This window comes from Lolium rigidum, chromosome 2 (genome assembly GCF_022539505.1).
Source record: "Lolium rigidum isolate FL_2022 chromosome 2, APGP_CSIRO_Lrig_0.1, whole genome shotgun sequence".
Classification (NCBI taxonomy): domain Eukaryota; kingdom Viridiplantae; phylum Streptophyta; class Magnoliopsida; order Poales; family Poaceae; genus Lolium; species Lolium rigidum.
Window position 1 is genome coordinate 246,583,232 of NC_061509.1, and position 19,413 is coordinate 246,602,644.

General features: G+C 45.5%; 2 protein-coding genes across 2 annotated transcripts; one reads left to right on the plus strand and one right to left on the minus strand.

The window, feature by feature from the left end:
• Positions 1-1,709: 1,709 nt before the first annotated feature.
• LOC124693221 (sphingosine-1-phosphate lyase) lies at positions 1,710-5,934 on the plus strand (the record flags this gene model as incomplete). The annotated part of the gene is given in 15 exon segments (XM_047226685.1): positions 1,710-1,988; positions 2,067-2,112; positions 2,362-2,513; positions 2,626-2,685; positions 3,108-3,332; positions 3,443-3,584; positions 3,711-3,761; positions 3,842-3,933; positions 4,180-4,306; positions 4,419-4,434; positions 4,607-4,714; positions 4,802-4,856; positions 5,249-5,395; positions 5,484-5,562; positions 5,641-5,934. Coding segments are annotated over 15 exon segments (1,620 nt in total). The 3' UTR covers positions 5,764-5,934.
• Positions 5,935-6,794: 860 nt separating this feature from the next.
• On the minus strand, positions 6,795-10,467 carry LOC124693222 (PHD finger protein ALFIN-LIKE 7). Its single transcript, XM_047226686.1, has 5 exons — positions 10,309-10,467; positions 10,157-10,189; positions 8,178-8,406; positions 7,450-7,570; positions 6,795-7,372 (listed from the first exon to the last, which is right to left on the minus strand). The coding sequence occupies exons 1-5, from the start codon at positions 10,427-10,429 to the stop codon at positions 7,100-7,102; spliced, it is 777 nt and encodes a 258-aa protein (XP_047082642.1). The 5' UTR covers positions 10,430-10,467; the 3' UTR covers positions 6,795-7,099.
• Between the last annotated feature and the right edge of the window lie 8,946 nt (positions 10,468-19,413).

Genomic DNA, 19,413 nt, shown 5'->3' on the forward strand with positions numbered 1-19,413 from the left:
TACAACAGTCAATATCATGATGCGGTAAATCTGGCTGGAGCGTAGTAGCAGAGTTTTGGACAGGAACGCACACTCCATGCTTGTTGTAACTAGGTCCATCCTAGAAGAAATACACCAGATCATGATGGCACGGTCATGCGGATCAGACAGAGGAAACACGCCAATGTTTCCTTTCCGTTTCAGGGTGATTTAGTGCTTGTTCTTGTCATGTTCTAAAACCTGTCTAACAGTGTGTGTTGTGGATGTGTAATGTGTTCTCTTACATATAACGTTCTTTAAATCTTAATGAAATGACACACGGGTTGAATTTCTGATATATTTTCATTATATCAAATTCAGAATTTCTAGCTAGCCATGGTCATCAGTGCATCAGTTGACTTGTTCTCCCTCTATTGAAATTCAGATTTAAATATTGAAATTAGGATTAATCACTGATATTATCACATATAACTAAAATTGCCATTAGCAAATTTGTTAGTATGTGAATCCATTGCATTTTGGTTTTTTCCTTTAATTCATGCATTCTCATTTAAAAAGTGATTCCCTTGCACATGTTAATATTGTGTGTTGTGATTGCACTCTTGAGCTTCAAATTGTACTTGCCACCTTAAATTTCTACACCAATGTTATCATATTTTGCAGGCTTTTAGATTTACAATGTCTTTATTTGCTCATTTCTCACTCATCCTTGCTCATGGTAAGATTAAATAAAAATATAATACAATGAAGTATATAAGGCTAGATTAAATAAAAAATAATGAAAGATTAGGACAAAAGGATGAATTGAGCTAGGTCACACGCAAAATTTGAGTCTTGTCGACAGTTTTTATCAATATTTATTTTTTTCACTCGGACGAAAGGATGAAACTGAGGCCAATGTCACGGGCCAATGAACTTTCGGCCAAATTTGAGTCATGTCGAAGGTTTTCAGTCAAAAGTTATTTTTTACTCCATTGCAACACACGGGTATTTGTGCTAGTACATGTTTAGATACACGTAAATCTAACCAAATAGAAGTTGCTTATTTTCGGACGGAAGAGTAATATATAGTTAGAAAACACGGTGTCTTTCGCAAAGGAAGGGATTTGGAGGTTTTTTACTTTTTTTGTAGATAGAAGGCGACATCCTTGGGCTTGGATGCTGCATCGATCCATGCATCAGCAGTCCACCATGTTAACTCCGTTTAATTAGCGGTAAGCTAGCACGAGCGTGTGTGTGTGTAAAGTAGACCTTTGTTGACGGTCTTCCGGAGGTGCTCATAGGGGTAGGGTGTGCGTGTGTGCGTTCATAGGGGTGAGTGTATGCGCGTGTATGTGAGGGCCTGCGTTTGTACTGTGTTTCTCAAAAAAAAAAAAAAAAAAAAAAAAAAGATATGCATCTGGCAACCAAGATTTACCCAGCGAGCTAATATAGTACTGCATGATCCATGGTCAACATTGACTGCTGTTCCAAAAATGCTGGATGAAAAAGAAGTGCATCTAGAAGATCAGTGAGGCCAATTAAGCTAGCTAGCTAGTCCACCTCACGAAGCAAACCAAAGCAAGGAAGAAATCGGCCTCATTTATTGCTCTCGCAGCACAGCTCGCTTTCTTGCCTGCTTGTTTGATCGTAGATATCTGCCCTCTGAGTCTGAACCATAGATATTCAGCTGAGTTCAGAGTTCTTCTTCCTCTTTGCCGGCCGGCCCTTCCTCCCTCCTCTCTGCTCAGTATATAACAATTCAATCCGGATTCCGTCACCAACCACACAGACAGCAGTCGCCCCCTCCCTCGGGATCCATCTCAAGCTCCCATGGAAGCGGCCACCCAGCTGGCGCTGCGCCTGCGCGCCGCCGCCAACGACCGCCTCGCGGGCCACGAGCCGCTCCTGCTCGCCGCGGCCCCAATCCTCACCCTCCTCGCCGCGCGCGCCCTCCACGCCGCCGCCGGCCACGTTGCCGACCGTGGCCTCCGCACCGTCCTCATCACGCTAGTCATGGCCGCCCTCAAGTATGTCTCTTCTTGCTAACTTTCCTCTTTCTCCTAGCCTGCCGGTCTGTCTAATCTAGTATGATCTGCTGCGCGCAGGATGGTGCCGGGGGTTAGCGCCTACATTGCCGCGCAGAAGAGCAAGGTAATCAATCCCTACTGCAACCCAAGATTCCGCACGATTTCTGGAGAAAATCTTGAGTTCTTTACATATGAGTCAGAAAATCTTTGACATTTGGGTCATGTTGGAAACAGACAGATAGATAGGCAGCAAGATAGCACACGCACGCACGCGTCTTACGGTTGCTGCCGTGCACGCCACATCCATGCTAATATGTAATATCCATCCATCCGTGGTTGCTTCTCATGTACCGTTCCTTCGTGCGTGCTGCAGGTCGTTGAGCAGCTGCAGTCAGGCAGCGGATCGGCCAAGAAGAACCTGCGGACGGAGCTGCCGGACGTCGGGGTCCCCGACAAGGTCATCGACGATCTCCAGGTGCTCAAGGATAAGGACGTGAAATGGCAGGGGAAGTGCTCCGGCACAGTGTACGTATATACTGCACCTCAGAGCAAAGCAGATTAATAGGAACTGCTTCACTGTCAATTCTACTTTACTATTGTCGTCACACTTTTCCTGTCAAATTCTCCCCTCTCGCAGTTATATCGCTGGGAGCGAGTCCGATGGCCATTTCGCCCTGATAAACAGGGCCTACTCTATGTAAGGCCTCACATCCCAGTCTTGGTTGGTCTTGTTCCAAATATCAACTGTATGTACCTGTCCAGGAAATCTTGTTTGGATCACAGTCCACCATATAAATTATAATACTCCCTCTGGCCCAAATTCATTGGCTGCCGCTGGAGGGAGTACAAAATATAGTCAACGGATAGGCGATGAAGCAAGCTTGCAAGCAACTTAAAATATATTTTTGTTTTGCTCCATGAGTCAATACATCCTGCAAAGGCCTAGTCGTATTTGTTTTCCAGGAGGTGCTTTCTTAAATCTTGCATGCTAGCCGTCTCAGCCTCTCAGGCAAGATTAGTAAAAAAATATTTAATAACTATTACTAGGCCATCTCAAATATTATTGTCTTAAATATTTCAGGGGACGCTTTCTTTAATTTCCCATGCTACCTTTTCCAGGTTTTCACACACAAATCCTCTGCATCAGGATGTATTCAAGAGTGTGGCACAGTTAGAGGCTGAGGTAGTTGCAATGACAGCTGCTTTGCTTGGTAGCAAAGAGAAGGCATCCGGTGGACAAATCTGTGGCAATATGACATCAGGAGGAACAGAGAGCATATTATTAGCCGTCAAAACATCGCGTGACTATATGCAATCAAAGAAGGGAATCACAAAGCCTGAAATGTGAGATAGTGATGTATTCTATTTGATTTTCTCAAGTACCGTGTTTTTCATTTATTTCAAATATGTTGCTGTCTCCTTGTTTCTGGAGGTAATGAAAGCTCGTTATGCAGGATAATTGCTGAATCAGCTCATTCTGCCTATGACAAAGCTGCTCAATATTTCAATATTAAAGTGCGCCGTGTACCTGTGAATAAAGAATTTCTTGCAGATGTAAAAGGATTCAGAAGGTGCATAAATGGAAACACTATAATGGTAAGCATCCATTTACCTGAAATTCGGGAGACTATATAATAAGTGATCTCACTATCTTGATTGCAGCTCAAATGTGTTATCTGTCTGATATATATTAATGCCTTTTAACAAACTGCCATTGCCCAGATGGTTGGATCTGCACCAGGATTTCCCCATGGTTTAATTGATCCTATCGAGGTAAAAAATAAAATTTGCCATAATTCTTGCGCTGTTGCATCAGCCATTTTTTGGTTACTTCATAACTCAAAACATCTCAGGAACTTGGGGAGTTGGCTTCACAATATGGTATTTGCTTGCATGTCGATCTATGCCTTGGTGGCTTTGTTTTGCCTTTCGCCCGCAAACTTGGGTACTTACTCTGCTCATAATGATTAACTTGTTCCAGATATCTACTTTTACTCGGATCTTCTCTAATTGTGCCCTGACTCCTTATCAGTAGTAGCAACCACGAACTCATCAGAACATTTCTTGATACAAATTTTTAGTTTCTTTGGGTGAACTATTGTGTTACAACTTTCAATCAGTGTGCAACCACTACTTTGAGGCTTTCTGATAGCACTGATGTTATTTCTACTTGCTCTGTCGCACTATGCAGGTATCCTATTCCTCCTTTTGATTTTTCTGTCAAAGGTGTTACTTCAATCTCGACAGATGTTCATAAGTATGGGCTAGCCCCAAAAGGCACCAGTACTGTCCTGTACAGGAATCATGAAATCAGAAAGGTAGAAATAAGTACAGAATATTTATCTTCCCTCTGCTCGGTTAATTTCTAACATTCTCTCTCTTCTCTTTTGTGATTGTCACCGACATCTTCGATATTTGCGTCAAATTCAGCACCAATTCGTTGCTGGTAAGTCTATTTTCGAATTAGATGACACAGTCACATTCATTTCAACATTTACTCTGTGGACAGGCTGTGTAGTAGTTTGGCCTTTGGTAATGGTGGCACACGACATAGTCCATCTGGCAAACATTAATATTCCAAAACTAAATACAGTGTTTTATTTTCCTTGTTTGCTTAGTGACTGAATGGACTGGTGGGCTCTATGTTTCCCCTACTATGGCTGGAAGCAGGCCAGGTGGACTAATCGCAGGAGCTTGGGCTTCTATGATGTCTCTTGGGCTAAATGGTAACGACTTTATTCTTGAAACCCTCAGCACGGTGGTAGTTTGTATTAGAACAGCATCCCTAATGTCTCCTGGTGCTTGTTTTCCAGGTTATTTGGAAAGTACGGGCCAAATCATGGAAGTCTCAAAGAAGATACAGAAAGGGTAAACTTGTTAGATTATCATTCTTGAAAGCAAGACTAGAGATATCCGTATGAAGACTGATAGTAGTTTCGCTTTGAAAACATTTAAATTTTGATCGATATGATATGAACTAATGGTCATTTGCAGATTAATTTCAATGATTGGCCATACATCGTTTTTTATGTAGTAGTTTCATTCCCATTTTTCTTATAGTCAAATGACAAGTCAATATGCTTCAATACATTGATATCTATGCAGTAGTTTCATCCCCATTTTTCTTAAATAATAGTCAAATGGCAAGTCAATATGCTTCAATACAAGTAATAGATGTCATTCCCGTAATTGTGTACCATAACTGAATCCTCATAATGCGCAAATTTTGAACTATAGTAATAGTGTGATGGTTTGCGCAGAATTGATGATATCCCAGGGTTATTTGTGATCGGGAAGCCAGACATGACAGTTGTGGCCTTTGGATCGGATGTGGTTGACATATTTGAGGTGAACGACATAATGTCATCAAAAGGTTGGCACCTCAATGCTCTGCAGAGACCTAACAGGTATAAACAAATCATCCCGCTTTCATCCAACAAACCAGATGTGTTTCGAGTACCGTTGTCAATTCTGACAGAGCTGTTGGTTCTTCAGCTTGCACATTTGTGTGACACTTCAACACACAACTATCTACGTGGAATTCCTCCAGGATCTCAAGAATTCCGTAGACACTGTGAGTGATCCATAATGTTATGTTATGATGGTTCCTAGAGAAAGCAAAACCATTGATTGTATTTGTGTGTGATTGCAGGTGAAAGCAAATCCAGGACCTATCAGCGGGGGAATGGCTCCAATCTACGGTGCGGCTGGGAAGATGCCGGACAGAGGCACGGTCAAGGAGTTGCTTGTGGAGTTCATGGACAGTTCTTGCTAATCATTGACTCTCTTGGCTCTCTATCTGTAACATGTATGTACGAGCAGCAGTTCCAGTGTGTTTGCTAATCTATTGGTTGCAAAATTGAACGCACACAATGACACAATGCCTACAATGGATGTATGTATGTATCAGTTACATTTGTTGCAATAAAGTTACATTTTCAGTCTACTGTCCCTACATACTTGCAATGTTTGATTGACAACCACAATTAGGACCAGGTTTCGATGTGAGCCCTTTCCAGTTTCATGAGCCAGAATCACCCTTGCCACCGTTTTTTGCAGACGACTTCTTCGAGTGCAGCCCTAACATCGGTAGGCATTTGGTAGAAGACCCCTTGACATAGTACTATACTGTTTACATAAGCACAGCGAGGGATTATGATTGTTTTTTTTTTGGCGGGGGTTAAAATGAAGAGCATATATTGTTACTACAGCAGCCAGAGGACTCTAGTGTTGTCCTGACAAGAACAGAAAGGAAACAGAGGGAGAAATGTATACTTTCATTTGGATCGAGTCCTGCCAGCCATGTGGACCACAGATCATGCTTCTCCTGAAAGGAGTAGCGAGCCATGATACAATACAACACTAACTGTCAAGTGGATCTGATCTGGATGCTAACAGGGACGACGATATGGCTTTTCTTTAATTGCGCTGGCGGCGTTAGTTGCACCAGCCATTCAAAAGGCATGTCACCCAGGGAAAATCCTGCAGCACCTAAAATCAGCACAAAACCATATCAGCTGTTCACCATGCAAAATAAATTCCAACGATGATAACATAGTATTGTCGAAAAAACGCTGCAAATGAAATCATCGGTGAGCACACTACTTATAGATTACAGTCTGACTCTCCTTTTGATTGTACTGGTAAAGGGCAGCTCTTCCTTCAGGAGAAGCAAAATACTGAAGCCTCTCCTCTTCATGTTCAGCTGTTGCGAAGTAGCTCATTATCTACAGACTAACATTGGAGTTTTGTGAGCATCGATATGCATATTAGTCATATACATCAGAATATCAATGGAGTAATATCTAGAATCAGCATCCCAAGAGCTTCATCAGAATAACAATCCCAGGTCGTGATAGGAGGCATTAACATATCATACACAGTTACAAACTAACCCAGCACCTGATTACTGAACACCAGTGCTCTCAATAGTACACGTCACACTACAACGACAGCATGCAGTTAGACTGCTAAACACTACCAGTTACCATATCCAACACAACACAAAGATGAAACTAGTAGTACAACAAACCGGTGCACCGGTTACAGGCTCACAGCAGCATCTCTGCTGCTTCACCGTTTCTAACGATTCTAACGGGACCCTCCCGTGGTCATTCCCGGCTCCTCTTGCTGCTGCAAGCAGGGCACTTGTAGTGCTTGATGTGCTCCGCCTTCGCAGGGGTGATCCGGACGCACTTGCCGTGGAACCACTTCTCGCAGATGTCGCAGCAGATCCAGAACTCACCGTTCACATAGGTCTCCCCGCAGGAGGCACACGAGTATGCTTGCTCCTCCTCCTGTGCGTCTTCTTGATCGTTATCTTCCTCATCTTTTGGTTGAGCTGGCTTTGCAGGCTTGCTGTTAGAATTTGAGTGTCTTGATGGCTGGAAGAGAATAGGAAATGACAAAATGAGTAAATGATTGTGTCGCATGAGCAGGATGTTGTGCATGTGCTTCTTACTTTAGAGTTGGATTTGCTGCTTTTGCTGCTGCCATTGGAAGGTTTTGGTTGCTTCTTGGCAACCCCCGTCACAATTTCATAGACAGTGGGAAGACCATTAACCATGGTGAAGAGCCGTCTCCTGAAAATCAAATGCCACTTGTGGACAATCACCCATATGCTTAAACTATGGCTAGATAGCAGGGAAAACCAAACATGCACTGCTGTTCAATTGACTAAAACTGGAAACCAGCATGGGTGCTGAGATAATAGAATCACTATTGTCGAAAAGTGCTTTTAGCTCATGAGCTCCAGTGCTCTCGCTCAGTTAAAAAAAATAAAAAAAAATTTACAAGTTATAAAAAATCATGAAAATAATTCTGTAGATTACCATTGATACATCCCACAATCATGAAAAATCCCAATCCGAAATTCTTTTTATTTTGATCTGGACAAAAATGACAAATTCTGATGTGTTTTAGAGATTTGAAAATGACTACTCAGATCTACAATTTTGTCATTTTTGTGTAGCTCAAAGTATTAAGTATTTGAAATTGATTTGCCCGTTTGTGGATACATCATTGACTATGTGTGGATTTTTTTCCAGAATTTTTTACAACTCAAAACTATTATTTTTAATTTTTTTAAAAAACGAGATCACCGGTGCCCATGTGCACCAAATCTCTGTCCCACTATTGTCTGTTTCGTGTATATGAAAAAAAAATCATTCCAATAGAAACTACGCTGACCTGGCTTCTTTATCGAATCCAAACCGAGCTCCAAAGTAGAATGCTACAGATAGTAGCCAAGCATCACTATGAACTGCAACCAGCGACAGCCAATCTTTTTCAATCATCCCATCACGAGCAAAGTTTATGCCCAGAGCTGGTTCTGGAAGTTCAGGAGGTACTTCCTCGGCTGGCAAAGTCACATCCCAGGTCTCATTGGGTAACCCATAAAGGCACAGGTTCTCTTTCTCTAAGAAAGGAAGAGATCACTATATCAGCGACATGACAAAAACAAGAGAAACAAAACCTGATGTATCACTTGCAATTTACTATCCAACATTATCATAGCAATAGATTGTAACACATAAAATGCTACTCCCTCCATTCCAAAATAATTGAAGTTCTAATTTTCTTGTCCTAAGTCAAACTACTACAAGTTCGATTAAATTTATAGAAACATATATGAACATCTAAAACACCAACTTAATTTTATTAGATCCAGCATACATTGAATTTTCATACTATATAGATTGGATGTTGTTAGTATTGACAATTTTTTAAAAAAAATCCGACCAAACTTAGAGAAGTTTGGTTTAGGACAAAACTAGAACTTCAATTATTTAGAGTGAATAGCTACTAGAATTTAGCTCACTAGACAAACCAACTCACACTCAAAGCAGATGTTTGAATGATTATTAAGAGCAAATATACTCAACAAATCGTTCCCATTAAACCCATAAACAATAAAGCTGCAGTTCCAACATCAAGAGGACAAATTTGTAAGTTCAGCCTAAGTTTTGAACCTTCCATAGTTCCATTGCTTATCACCTTAATCTGTTGTGTAGCAGCAACTAACCAGATATGTAAATTGAAAAGTAAAAAAATGGTGGAACAAAAAGCTAGATGAATTTCAAATTTATAATCACTGCAACAAATAGGACAAATACTTTACAAGCAGCTAGATATGCGCTTGACAAAGCATTGCCTTGATGGCTTCCTAGCAGTGAAATGCAATTATAAATCGAAAAATGGACCGCTTTAGTAGTTAAATGTACCATGTGTAACCGTCTTCAACTCGTGTCAATTTCTTCCACCAATATATAGTTACTTTTCATCCTTTTTATTCAGGCTATAACAACAAACAGATATTGTTTCCATTTTGTATCAACTGGAGGTGGGGTGTTCCTGGGTTAAGAAAACAAACGTGGGAGTATGGGAACATTCTTTTTTAGTTCCATATCACTCATGTGTGAGGTATTCCCAAAAAAATACACTTTGATTGAAAAACACGGATGTGTGGATCACATATAGCTACTAGGACATTAAACATATTTCACATCTTGTGGCCAGACTGCCTTTGGTTGATGATAATTCCTCCTTAGTGTTCTGCATGTCAACAGGAATGCAATTTACCGCAGCTCCAATAATTTTTAACCATGTTTCAGCCTTCAGGTCTCGAATGGTTTAAGGATTAAAATACTCGTCTCAACAGAAACCTATTGTAAATAGCCCAAAGTTGGCATTTACCCTGCCGAGAATTCTCCAGCATGCCCATCTGGCAGCATGACGTGCTCTCGCACCGTTAGATTACGTCACGCGGCCACGGAATGCCATTCTTGATGGATCCAGGCTCACGTGGAAAGTGCTGATGTGTCGTGTGAGTCCATCGCAGCACACTGGACTCCTTACTCAATATATGTTCAACTACTTTACCAAACTAGACTGGTGGGCAACAACAAATTGAAGAAAAGAAAATATTGCCCGTCGTACACGGAAATGGGCATACCCAAAAGATGGATTGCGGCAATAATTAGAGCAAATCTACTTTCGGAACTCTTCGAAACCCTAGAAGATAACCATGTCGAGCTCAATCCGGAAGTGGCGGAACACGCAATCGGAGTATCGCAAAAGACAGACGCAGCTGTACATGCAGCCTAATTAAATTTTAAGAAACGAACAAGGCGAAGGTAAAGTCGCAGCAAGGTTGGGGGGAGCCTCACCCGGGTCGCACTGCTGGTAGAACTTCTCCACATCTGCGCAGCACAGGAGCAACGAATCCATCAGAAAAAATATATGAAACAGCACCAGCCGAAAACCGGAAGGACGGGCGCGGACGCTTGAGCTAGAAGAGGAGCGCAGGAGCAAGACGAACCCGTGGTGAGCGCCTTGACGATCCCCGCACGGCGCGCGCGGAAGTCGCGGAAGACGTCCTCGGGGGAGCGCGCGTGGTGGTTCATAGCCGCCGCGGCCACGCCGCCTCCGGCGTCGTCCATCGCCGGCGAGCGCCTCGTACGGCTGGCTAGGGTTTGGGTGAGGGGAAGCGGGCGTGGTGGTCTGCGTAGTGGAGCGTGAGTGGGGGAGAGGATTAGAGAAGGCAGCGCAGACTGCAAAATCCTGGGGAAAGCTGCCGGGTGGAATTTGGTAATAGCGGGAAGTTTTAGGGGGGTCTTCAAGTATTTCCCTCTTCGCTTTCAGGTAAGTAATAATTTTGGGCTGTCAAAAGAAAGCGGCAGTATTAAATTGAGCCCTGCTTTTTTGGGATTGAGCTGACGTTTTGCGGGGCCCACACATCCTGCAGGCTGAGAGCAAGTATAATAAGTCCTACTCAGCTGGCTATAAGGGTTAAAATAATATATTCATGCTTAGTTGGAGGAGAGAGAGGAGGAGAGAGAAGAGGAGTGAGCTACAAATGCGAGAGCCAGGCTTACAGCAGCGTCTTTCCAAGCGACTTTGTGAGAGTGAAATGTGGGACATCCATTGATAAAGTAGTACATGATTATAGCTCACTATTATACATATTTGCTCTATGTTAGCTACAAATGACATGGCACATAGCTTATAGCCAGCAGCTGACTATACTATTAAACTTGCTCTGATGGACTTGGTGGAGGGGAGAATGGGATCTATTTTTCAGAAATCAAATTCAGTTTAAGATAGGGGAAATTAAGATAGCAATTTATGAGCCGTATGTAGGGGTGGAATCGAGCCGAGCCGAGCCGGCTCGAGGCTCGGCTCGTGAAATTTCGAGCCAAACCTGGCTCGGCTTGTGACTACAATTGTTCTGAAAATTTGGCTCGAGGCTCGGCTCGACGAGCTTGTGGCTCGGCTCAGAAGGCTCACGAGCCGGCCGCCACAGCCCATTCCTTCCAGGATTCCATGCCATCTCCGACCCCTACCTCTCCTGCTCGCCTGCAAGGCATAGGATTAGCGTCGGCCACCACCGCCGGCCGCCGCCGGCAGCCGCCACCCGCACCCATCTGGCCACTCCACATCTCTTCCTCCCATGGCTGCCCCTGCCTGCTGCAGCGCTGCTCCTCCCTGTCCCGTTCCCCTCTGCCGCTTTCTCCTCACGGTCCCCTCGGATGAACACAGCGCCTTGCGCAGCGGCCATCGGTGCTGCTCGCCTGCTCGCACTCCTCTTTGGCGATTCCCCTCGGCTGTTCCTTGATGGATATGAGAAATTCGTTTTCTCTGTATTCTTTTTCTGCGGATTTTGTCTACATATTCTTGATATAGTCCGTGATTCCGAGTTTATTTGTAGATGGATTTGTAATGTCGCAGAAGAAACATGGCCAAGATGAACCGATCAAAGTTAAATCAGAAAATTAAATTGACGAGAGAGGACGACGCTGTGCGGCCAGTGCGGGACGAGCAAGAAGAACAGTAGAGAATTTCATTCACTGGGATGGATTTTCTATGCTGTGTGGTTTCGTGTCAATTCCTGTACTACATCCTGCTGGAAGAAGTATATATATATACTACTTGTAGCTCACGCGTGGCCATGTACTATAGATGACTGACGACTAGTTGTGTATATACCCATATGTGTTATGACTTATGACTGAAATGTTATTCTCAGTCTCTATGTCATGCACACGTCAGATTTAGCTGTTAAACATTAGTGATGATTAGAACATCTCCACCGCTGAGCCCAAAAGTGTCCCCGGTAGTTATTTGGAGGCCGTCCTCAAGTTTGGGCTCACACCGACATGACCTAAAAACCGTGCCGACCCCTACGCAGAGGGCGTTGATCGGGCCCACGGACGCCTTGCGCCACGTTGGATTACACGCGTGGGCTCCACGTGTCATCCGCATGATCCCAAATCCTACAAGTTTCCCCCAAATCTCCCCCTCTCGCCCACCGCTCCTGGCATCATCAACCCACATGCATGCGTCGGCGTACATGCCGATAGCGACATCAACGAACATGTCTAGTGTCGGCGCAGCTTCCGACGTCTATTTTGGGGCCACCGGTGGAGATGCTCTTACAAGTGTAAATTATTAGATATATATAGTAAGGTTAACTCTAAATTATTATTTTTCATCGAGCCTTCGAGCGCGACGTCGAGCTTTACTGCGAGAGCGGGCTTGTCGAGCCTCGAGCCTTGATCGGAAGGTTTGGGCTTGGCTTGTGTGCTCTTCGAGCCGAGCCGAGCCCGAGCCAAGCCTTGTCGAGCCCGAGCCGAGCCTCGAGCTTTGTGTCCACCCCTAGTCGTATGAGGTAGGAAACTCTCAAGTACGCTTCTAAGGGAAGGAACCCACATGACTGAGCCGGACGGGCCGGGCTGCGACTGGACATGGGTGTGTTAGGGAATCTCCAACGAGCGGAGACCCAAACGGATGTATTGGGCTCTCCGATTTTGGTTGTTTGGATCAGTCTCCGGACGCGCGGATAAGCTTGGACGTCCGCGACCAATTTAGTCCCCAACGCTCCTACCTAAACAACTGTTCCTCCTTCCTCCCTACTAGTAGTACTACTTCAGAAACATGAACGCGAAACAGGAACGAGCGAGGGTGGCGCCGGGCACGGCCAGGACAGGCGGTCGTGGCAACGGAGGCGAGCAGTGGCGCTGGTCGTGGCCGGCCTCAAGTTCGCGCACCTCCGTCCTCCTCCTAGCCCTGGCCGTGCTGCTGGCGGGCGTAGGACCTGTTCCTCGCCGCGTGCACGGCCCCGTCCGGCGCCGCCCTCGTCGCGTGCACGGCCCCGTCCGCCTCCCTACGCGCGTGGCCCTGTCCGCCGCCGCGGGCGCAGCCCCCTTGCCGACGCGGGCGCGGCCCCGTGCGCCGCCGCGGGTGCGGTGCCCCTTGCCTCCATGGGCAGCTGGGCGCGAGCTAGGCGGAGCGGCACCCCCGGCCATGGCGCGGGCATCCTGGGCAGAGCGACGCGCTGCCGTCTTGGGAGCTTCCAAATACCTTAGCGGCTGTTTGGTTTATGCCCAGCCCAACCACGCCAAATCAGGGGCACACCAATTTTTTGGCGAAGGATTCGCTCGCCCCGATTTCGCCAGCGCGTGGGCGCAAAAACTGACCTAGCTACCAAAATTTTGGTGTGTCTTTGATTGTTTGGCTTCAATCCAAACGGTGCGCCCGGATACCAGTCAACGCCAAAATTTTGGCATGGCAAACGCCGGCCACAATCCAAACGCACCCTAAATACGTCGACAGGGCCGCCGGCACTGCTGTATGGAAGCATCGGCGGAACATCCTCTATTTAGGGATGCTGCTTCCACACCGGCATCGCTAAACAGGCGGCCCCGATAGATTTGAAAGTTAAAATTAAATTTTGAACAATATTCATACGAAGTTCGAACAAAATTTGTACAAATTTCATGCGAATTTAAATTAAAAACTAAAGAAAACATCTAGCGGCGTCGGGAGTCGAAGGCGCTGAAGCATGTCGCGGGCCCAACATAATATGCCGGTAGTCCTCATCGACAGAGTGGCCGACCATGAACTTTAGGCCGGGGAATTCCTCCTCGTCATCGTCACCACGGAGGGACGCCTGCTCCTCCGCCTCATTCTCCCACCATTTCTTCTTCGCCGACGGAAGTGGTGGCGAGGCCGCGGTCGCGGCCTCCTCCTCCTTGACACGGGGCGGCGGCCCGACCCCGTCGTCCGACGGGCCGGAGAAGAGGATGCGCGCCTCGCTTCGTTGCGGATGACGACGCCTCCGGAAGGAGGCGCGGCCGAGCGCGTGCGAGCGACGACAGACGACAATCCGGTGCGCGAGCTTCCGGACACCGCGGTCCTTTCCGGCGCCCTCTGCAGAGTCGGCGCCGCCGGCGCCATGCACGCCACCTGCGGGAAGTACAGCGGGTCCCGTTGCCTGTCACCGCGGATGCGTTGGCGGAAGCCGTACTGGCAAAGCGTTGTGTCGACGCCGCGGCCGTACCACCAGACACGGCGGCCGACGGTGTTGAAGCGGCCGCGCGAGCTCGACGGTGCGATCGTCTTCGAAACGTCGTGCCCATGCCGGGCTATCGACCGCGTTGTCCGGCAAGTTCCTCTCCTCCGGCATCATTCGACACCGCCTTTCCCTCGCGAGGGCTCGCGTCTGCGGTCCTGGCGGTGACGACGGCGGCACGGCAAAGCCGGCATTGGAGACATGCCAGCCGTGCGGCAGTTTGTACTGTACTGGCACGGGGATGCAGTGCCAGTACATTACGTCGGCTGCAACGAGCGTAGCATGCCGCCGCTACCGCCGACCTCGTCGTTGTGCGCCATCGTCGGCGGGGGTGCGTGTGCAGCGGTTGGACGGCGGCTGCTAGGGTTGGAAGGTGGGGAACAGAGAGAAGTGTGCGCCGATGGGGTTTTAAGGGAGGCGGCGGACACGCATTGAAGGCGCGTGGGTAATGTAGGTGGACGCCGCGTGGCCATTCGTCTCCCTCACCGCTTGGGTTTCCGCGAGGGAGGCCATTAACGCCGACGACCAACCTCCCCGCGTCGTTTCCGATGCGAACCGCCGCGTCCTCTCGCTGACAAGGCGCCCTCACCCGCGAAAACCGTCGTTTTGCGAGGCGCCGGCTTTCCGATTCGTGCCCTTCGCCAAGGGGCCGGCACGGGGCTGCCGACGCTTCTATTGGGCTCGAAAAAGCGCCGGCGCCGTTTGGGGCGCACCGGTGTGAGCCCATTTTCGCTGCCGGCCCCCAAAACGCTATCGGGACCGCCGGTGGAGATGCTCTTAGAGCCTCCCATTAGAGATGCTTGCTTGTGACGGTAAAGCACACGTCCGTTGGGAACCCCAAGAGGAAGGTATGATGAGTACAGCAGCGAGTTTTCCCTCAGTAAGAAACCAAGGTTATCGAACCAGTAGGAGATGAAGATCACGTGAAGGTTGTTGGTGAAGGAGTGTAGTGCGGCGCAACACCGGGGATTCGGCGCCAACGTGGAACCTGCACAACACAATCAAACTACTTTGCCCCAACTTAACGAGTGAGGTTGTCGATCTCACCGGCTTGCTGAAAACAAAGGATTAAACGTATGGTGTGGAAAATTATGTTTGCTTGCGAGAAAACAAAGAGAACAATGATTGGAGTAGGTTGTATGTCAGATGTAAAAGAATGGACCGGGGTCCACAGTTCACTAGTGGTGTCTCTCCAATAAGATAAATAACATGTTGGGTAAACAAATTACAGTTGGGCAATTGACAAATAGAGAGGGCATAACAATGCACATACATATCATGATGACTACTATGAGATTTACTTAGGGCATTACGACAAGAACATAGACCGCCATCCAGCATGCATCTATGCCTAAAAAGTCCACCTTCGGGTTAGCATCCGCACCCCTTCCAGTATTAAGTTGCAATCAACAGACAATTGCACTAAGTACTGTGCGTAATGTAAACAATACAAATATCCTTAGACAAAGCATTGATGTTTTATCCCTAGTGGCAACAGCACATCCACAACCTTAGAACTTTCTGTCACTGTCCCAGATTCAATGGAGACATGAACTCACTATCTAGCATAAATACCCCCTCTTGGAGTTACAAGTATCAACTTGGCCAGAGCCTCTACTAGCAACGGAGAGCATGCAAGATCATAAACAACATATATATGATAGATCAATAATCAACTTGACATAGTATTCCATATTCATCAGATCCCAACAAACACAACATGTAGCATTACAAATAGATGATCTTGATCATAATAGGTGATACGTCTCCAACCTATCTATAATTTCTTATGTTCCATGCTAGTTTTATGACAATACTCACATGTTTTATGTACACTTTATATCATTTTTATGCATTTTTCGGTACTAACCTATTAACAAGATGCCGAAGCGCCAGTTCCTGTTTTCTGCTGTTTTTGGTTTCAGAAATCCTACACAGGAAATATTCTCGGAATTGGAAGAAACAAAAGCCCACGGCCCTATTTTCCACGGAGGGTTCCAGAACATCGAAGAAGAGTCGGAGACGGCCAGCAGGGGGGCCACCCCATAGGGTGGCGCGGCCCCACCCCCTGGCGCGCTTAGGTGTGGGGAGCCCACCTCCTGGCTCCCCCGACGCTGCCTCTTCGCCTATATATTCCTTCGTATCGGAAAACCCTAGGACCGAGAGCCAAAATACGAGAAAAGTTCCAGAGACGCCGCCGCCGTCAACCCCATCTCGGGGGTTCTGAAGATCACCTCCGGCACCCTGCCGGAGAGGGGAATCATCACCGGAGGGCTCTACATCACCATGCCCGCCTCCGGACTAATGCGTGAGTAGTTCATCCTTGGACTATGGGTCCATAGCTGTAGCTAGATGGTTGTCTTCTCCTATTGTGCCATCATGTTTAGATCTTGTGAGCTGCCTATCATGATCAAGATCATCTTATTGTAATATGCTGTATGTTGTGTTTGTTGGGATCCGATGAATATGGAATACTATGTCAAGTTGATTATCTATCTATCATATATGTGTTGTTTATGATCTTGCATGCTCTCCGTTGCTAGTAGAGGCTCTGGCCAAGTTAATACTTGTAACTCCAAGAGGGGGTATTTATGCTAGATAGTGGGTTCATGCCTCCATTGAATCTGGGACGATGATGAGAAAGTTCTAAGGTTGTGGATGTCTTGTTGCCACTAGGGATAAAACATCAATGCTTTGTCTAAGGATATTTGTATTGTTTACATTACGCACGGTACTTAATGCAATTGTCGTTGTTTGCAACTTAATATCTGGAAGGGGTGCGGATGCTAACCCGAAGGTGGACTTTTAGGCATAGATGCATGCTTGGATAGCGGTCTATGTTCTTTGTCGTAATGCCCTAAGTAAATCTCATAGTAGTCATCATGATATGTATGTGCATTGTTATGCCCTCTCTATTTGTCAATTGCCCAAGCTGTAATTTGTTCACCCAACATGTTATTTATCTTATTGGAGAGACACCACTAGTGAACTGTGGACCCCGGTCCATTCTTTTACATCTGAAATACAACCTACTGCAATCATTGTTCTCTGTTGTTCTTTGCAAGCAAACATCATTCTCCACACCATACGTTTAATCCTTTGTTTTCAGCAAGCCGGTGAGATTGACAACCTCACTGTTAAGTTGGGGCAAAGTATCTTGATTGTGTTGTGCAGGTTCCACGTTGGCACCGGAATCCCTGGTGTTGCGCCGCACTACACTCCTTCACCAACAACCTTCACGTGGCCTTCATCTCCTACTGGTTCGATAACCTTGGTTTCTTACTGAGGGAAAACTCGCTGCTATACGCATCATACCTTCCTCTTGGTGTTCCCAACGGACGTGTGCTTTACCGTCACAAGGAGCTACTTTTCTGGCGCCGTTGCAAGACCCACCGCGCGCAAGCAGCTACTTTTCTGGCGCCGTTGCCGGGGAGATCAAGACACGCTGCAAGGGGAGTCTCTCACACCCAATCTCTTTACTTTGTTTATTGTCTTGCTTTATTTTATTTTCTGTCTTGTTTGCTTTCTTTATATCAAAAACACAAAAAAATTAGTTACTTGTTTTACTTTATTTAATTCGGTTTGCTTTACTTATTTTTATTATTGCTAAAATGAATACTCCTGAGAACACTAAGTTGTGTGACTTCACTAGCACCAATAATAATGATTTCATATGCACTCCTATTGCTCCACCTGCTGCTACAGCAGAATTTTATGAAATTAAACCTGCTTTACTAAATCTTGTTATGAGAGAGCAATTTTCCGGTGTTAGTACCGATGATGCTGTCTGCCCATCTTAATAATTTTGTTGAACTTTGTGAAATGCAAAAGTATAAGGATGTAGATGGGGATATTATAAAACTAAAATTGTTTCCTTTCTCTCTTGAGAGGAAGAGCTAAAGATTGGTTGCTATCTTTGCCTAAAAATAGTATTGATTCATGGACTAAATGTAAAGATGCTTTCATTGGAAGATATTATCCTCCTGCTAAAATTATATCTTTGAGTAGTAGCATTATGAATTTTAAGCAATAATGAACATGTTGCCCAAGCATGGGAGAGAATGAAATCTTTGGTAAAGAATTGCCCTACCCATGGACTAACTACTTGGATGATCATCCAAACCTTTTATGCGGGATTAAATTTTTCTTCAAGAAACCTATTGGATTCAGTTCTTGGAGGTACTTTTATGTCCATCACTTTGGGTGCTTGCAACAAAGCTTCTTGATGATATGATGATCAACTACTCCGAATGGCACATCGAAAGGACTCCTCAAGGTAAGAAGGTAAATTCCGTTGAAGAAACCTCCTCCTTGAGTGATAAGATCGATGTTATTATGTCTATGCTTGTTAATGGTAAATCTCATGTTGATCCTAATAATGTTCCTTTAGCTTCATTGGTTGCTCAAGAAGAGCATGTTGATGTGAACTTCATTAAAAATAATAATTTCAACAACAATGCTTATAGGAATAATTTTGGTAACAACTATAGGCCATATCCTTCTAATAATAGTAATGGTTATGGTAATTCTTACAACAATAGTAGGAGTGTACCCTCTGGTCTTGAAGTCATGCTTAAAGAATTTATTAGTACACAAACTGCTTTTAACAAATCTGTTGAGGAAAAGCTTGGTAAAATTGATGTTCTTGCTTCTAAGGTTGATAGTCTTGTCTAGCGATGTTGATCTTTTAAAACTGAAAGTTATGCCTAATGAAACTAAAGATATTAAGTCATTTGCTACAGCAAATGCTACCCAAGTTCGAATTAATGATAATATTAGAATGATGGCTGAATTGCATGCTAGGTGGGAAAGAGAAGAAAAACTAGCTAAAGAGAATAATATAGCTAAAGTTTGGACTATTGATGGGATTCGTAGCATAGAAAACAAAAAACTTCCTACCGCGAGAACGCAATCCAAACCAAGATGCAATCTAGAAGACGGTAGCAACGAGGGGATGAACGAGACTAACCCTTGAAGATTTCCAAAGCCTACGAGATTAGATCTCGTTGTTGCAGAAGATGATCACTTGCCGCTTTCAAAAGCGCGTAGAAGATCTTGACGGTGCCACAATCA

Coding starts and splice junctions, on each gene's coding strand:
- LOC124693222 (XM_047226686.1), bottom strand. CDS start 10,429: ATGGACGACGCCGGAGGCGGCGTGGCCGCGGCGGCTATGAACCACCAC. Junction 10,190..10,308: donor CGTCAAGGCGCTCACCACGG/GTTCGTCTTGCT, acceptor TGTGCTGCGCAG/ATGTGGAGAAGTTCTACCAG. Junction 8,407..10,156: donor CTACCAGCAGTGCGACCCGG/GTGAGGCTCCCC, acceptor TTCCTTTCTTAG/AGAAAGAGAACCTGTGCCTT.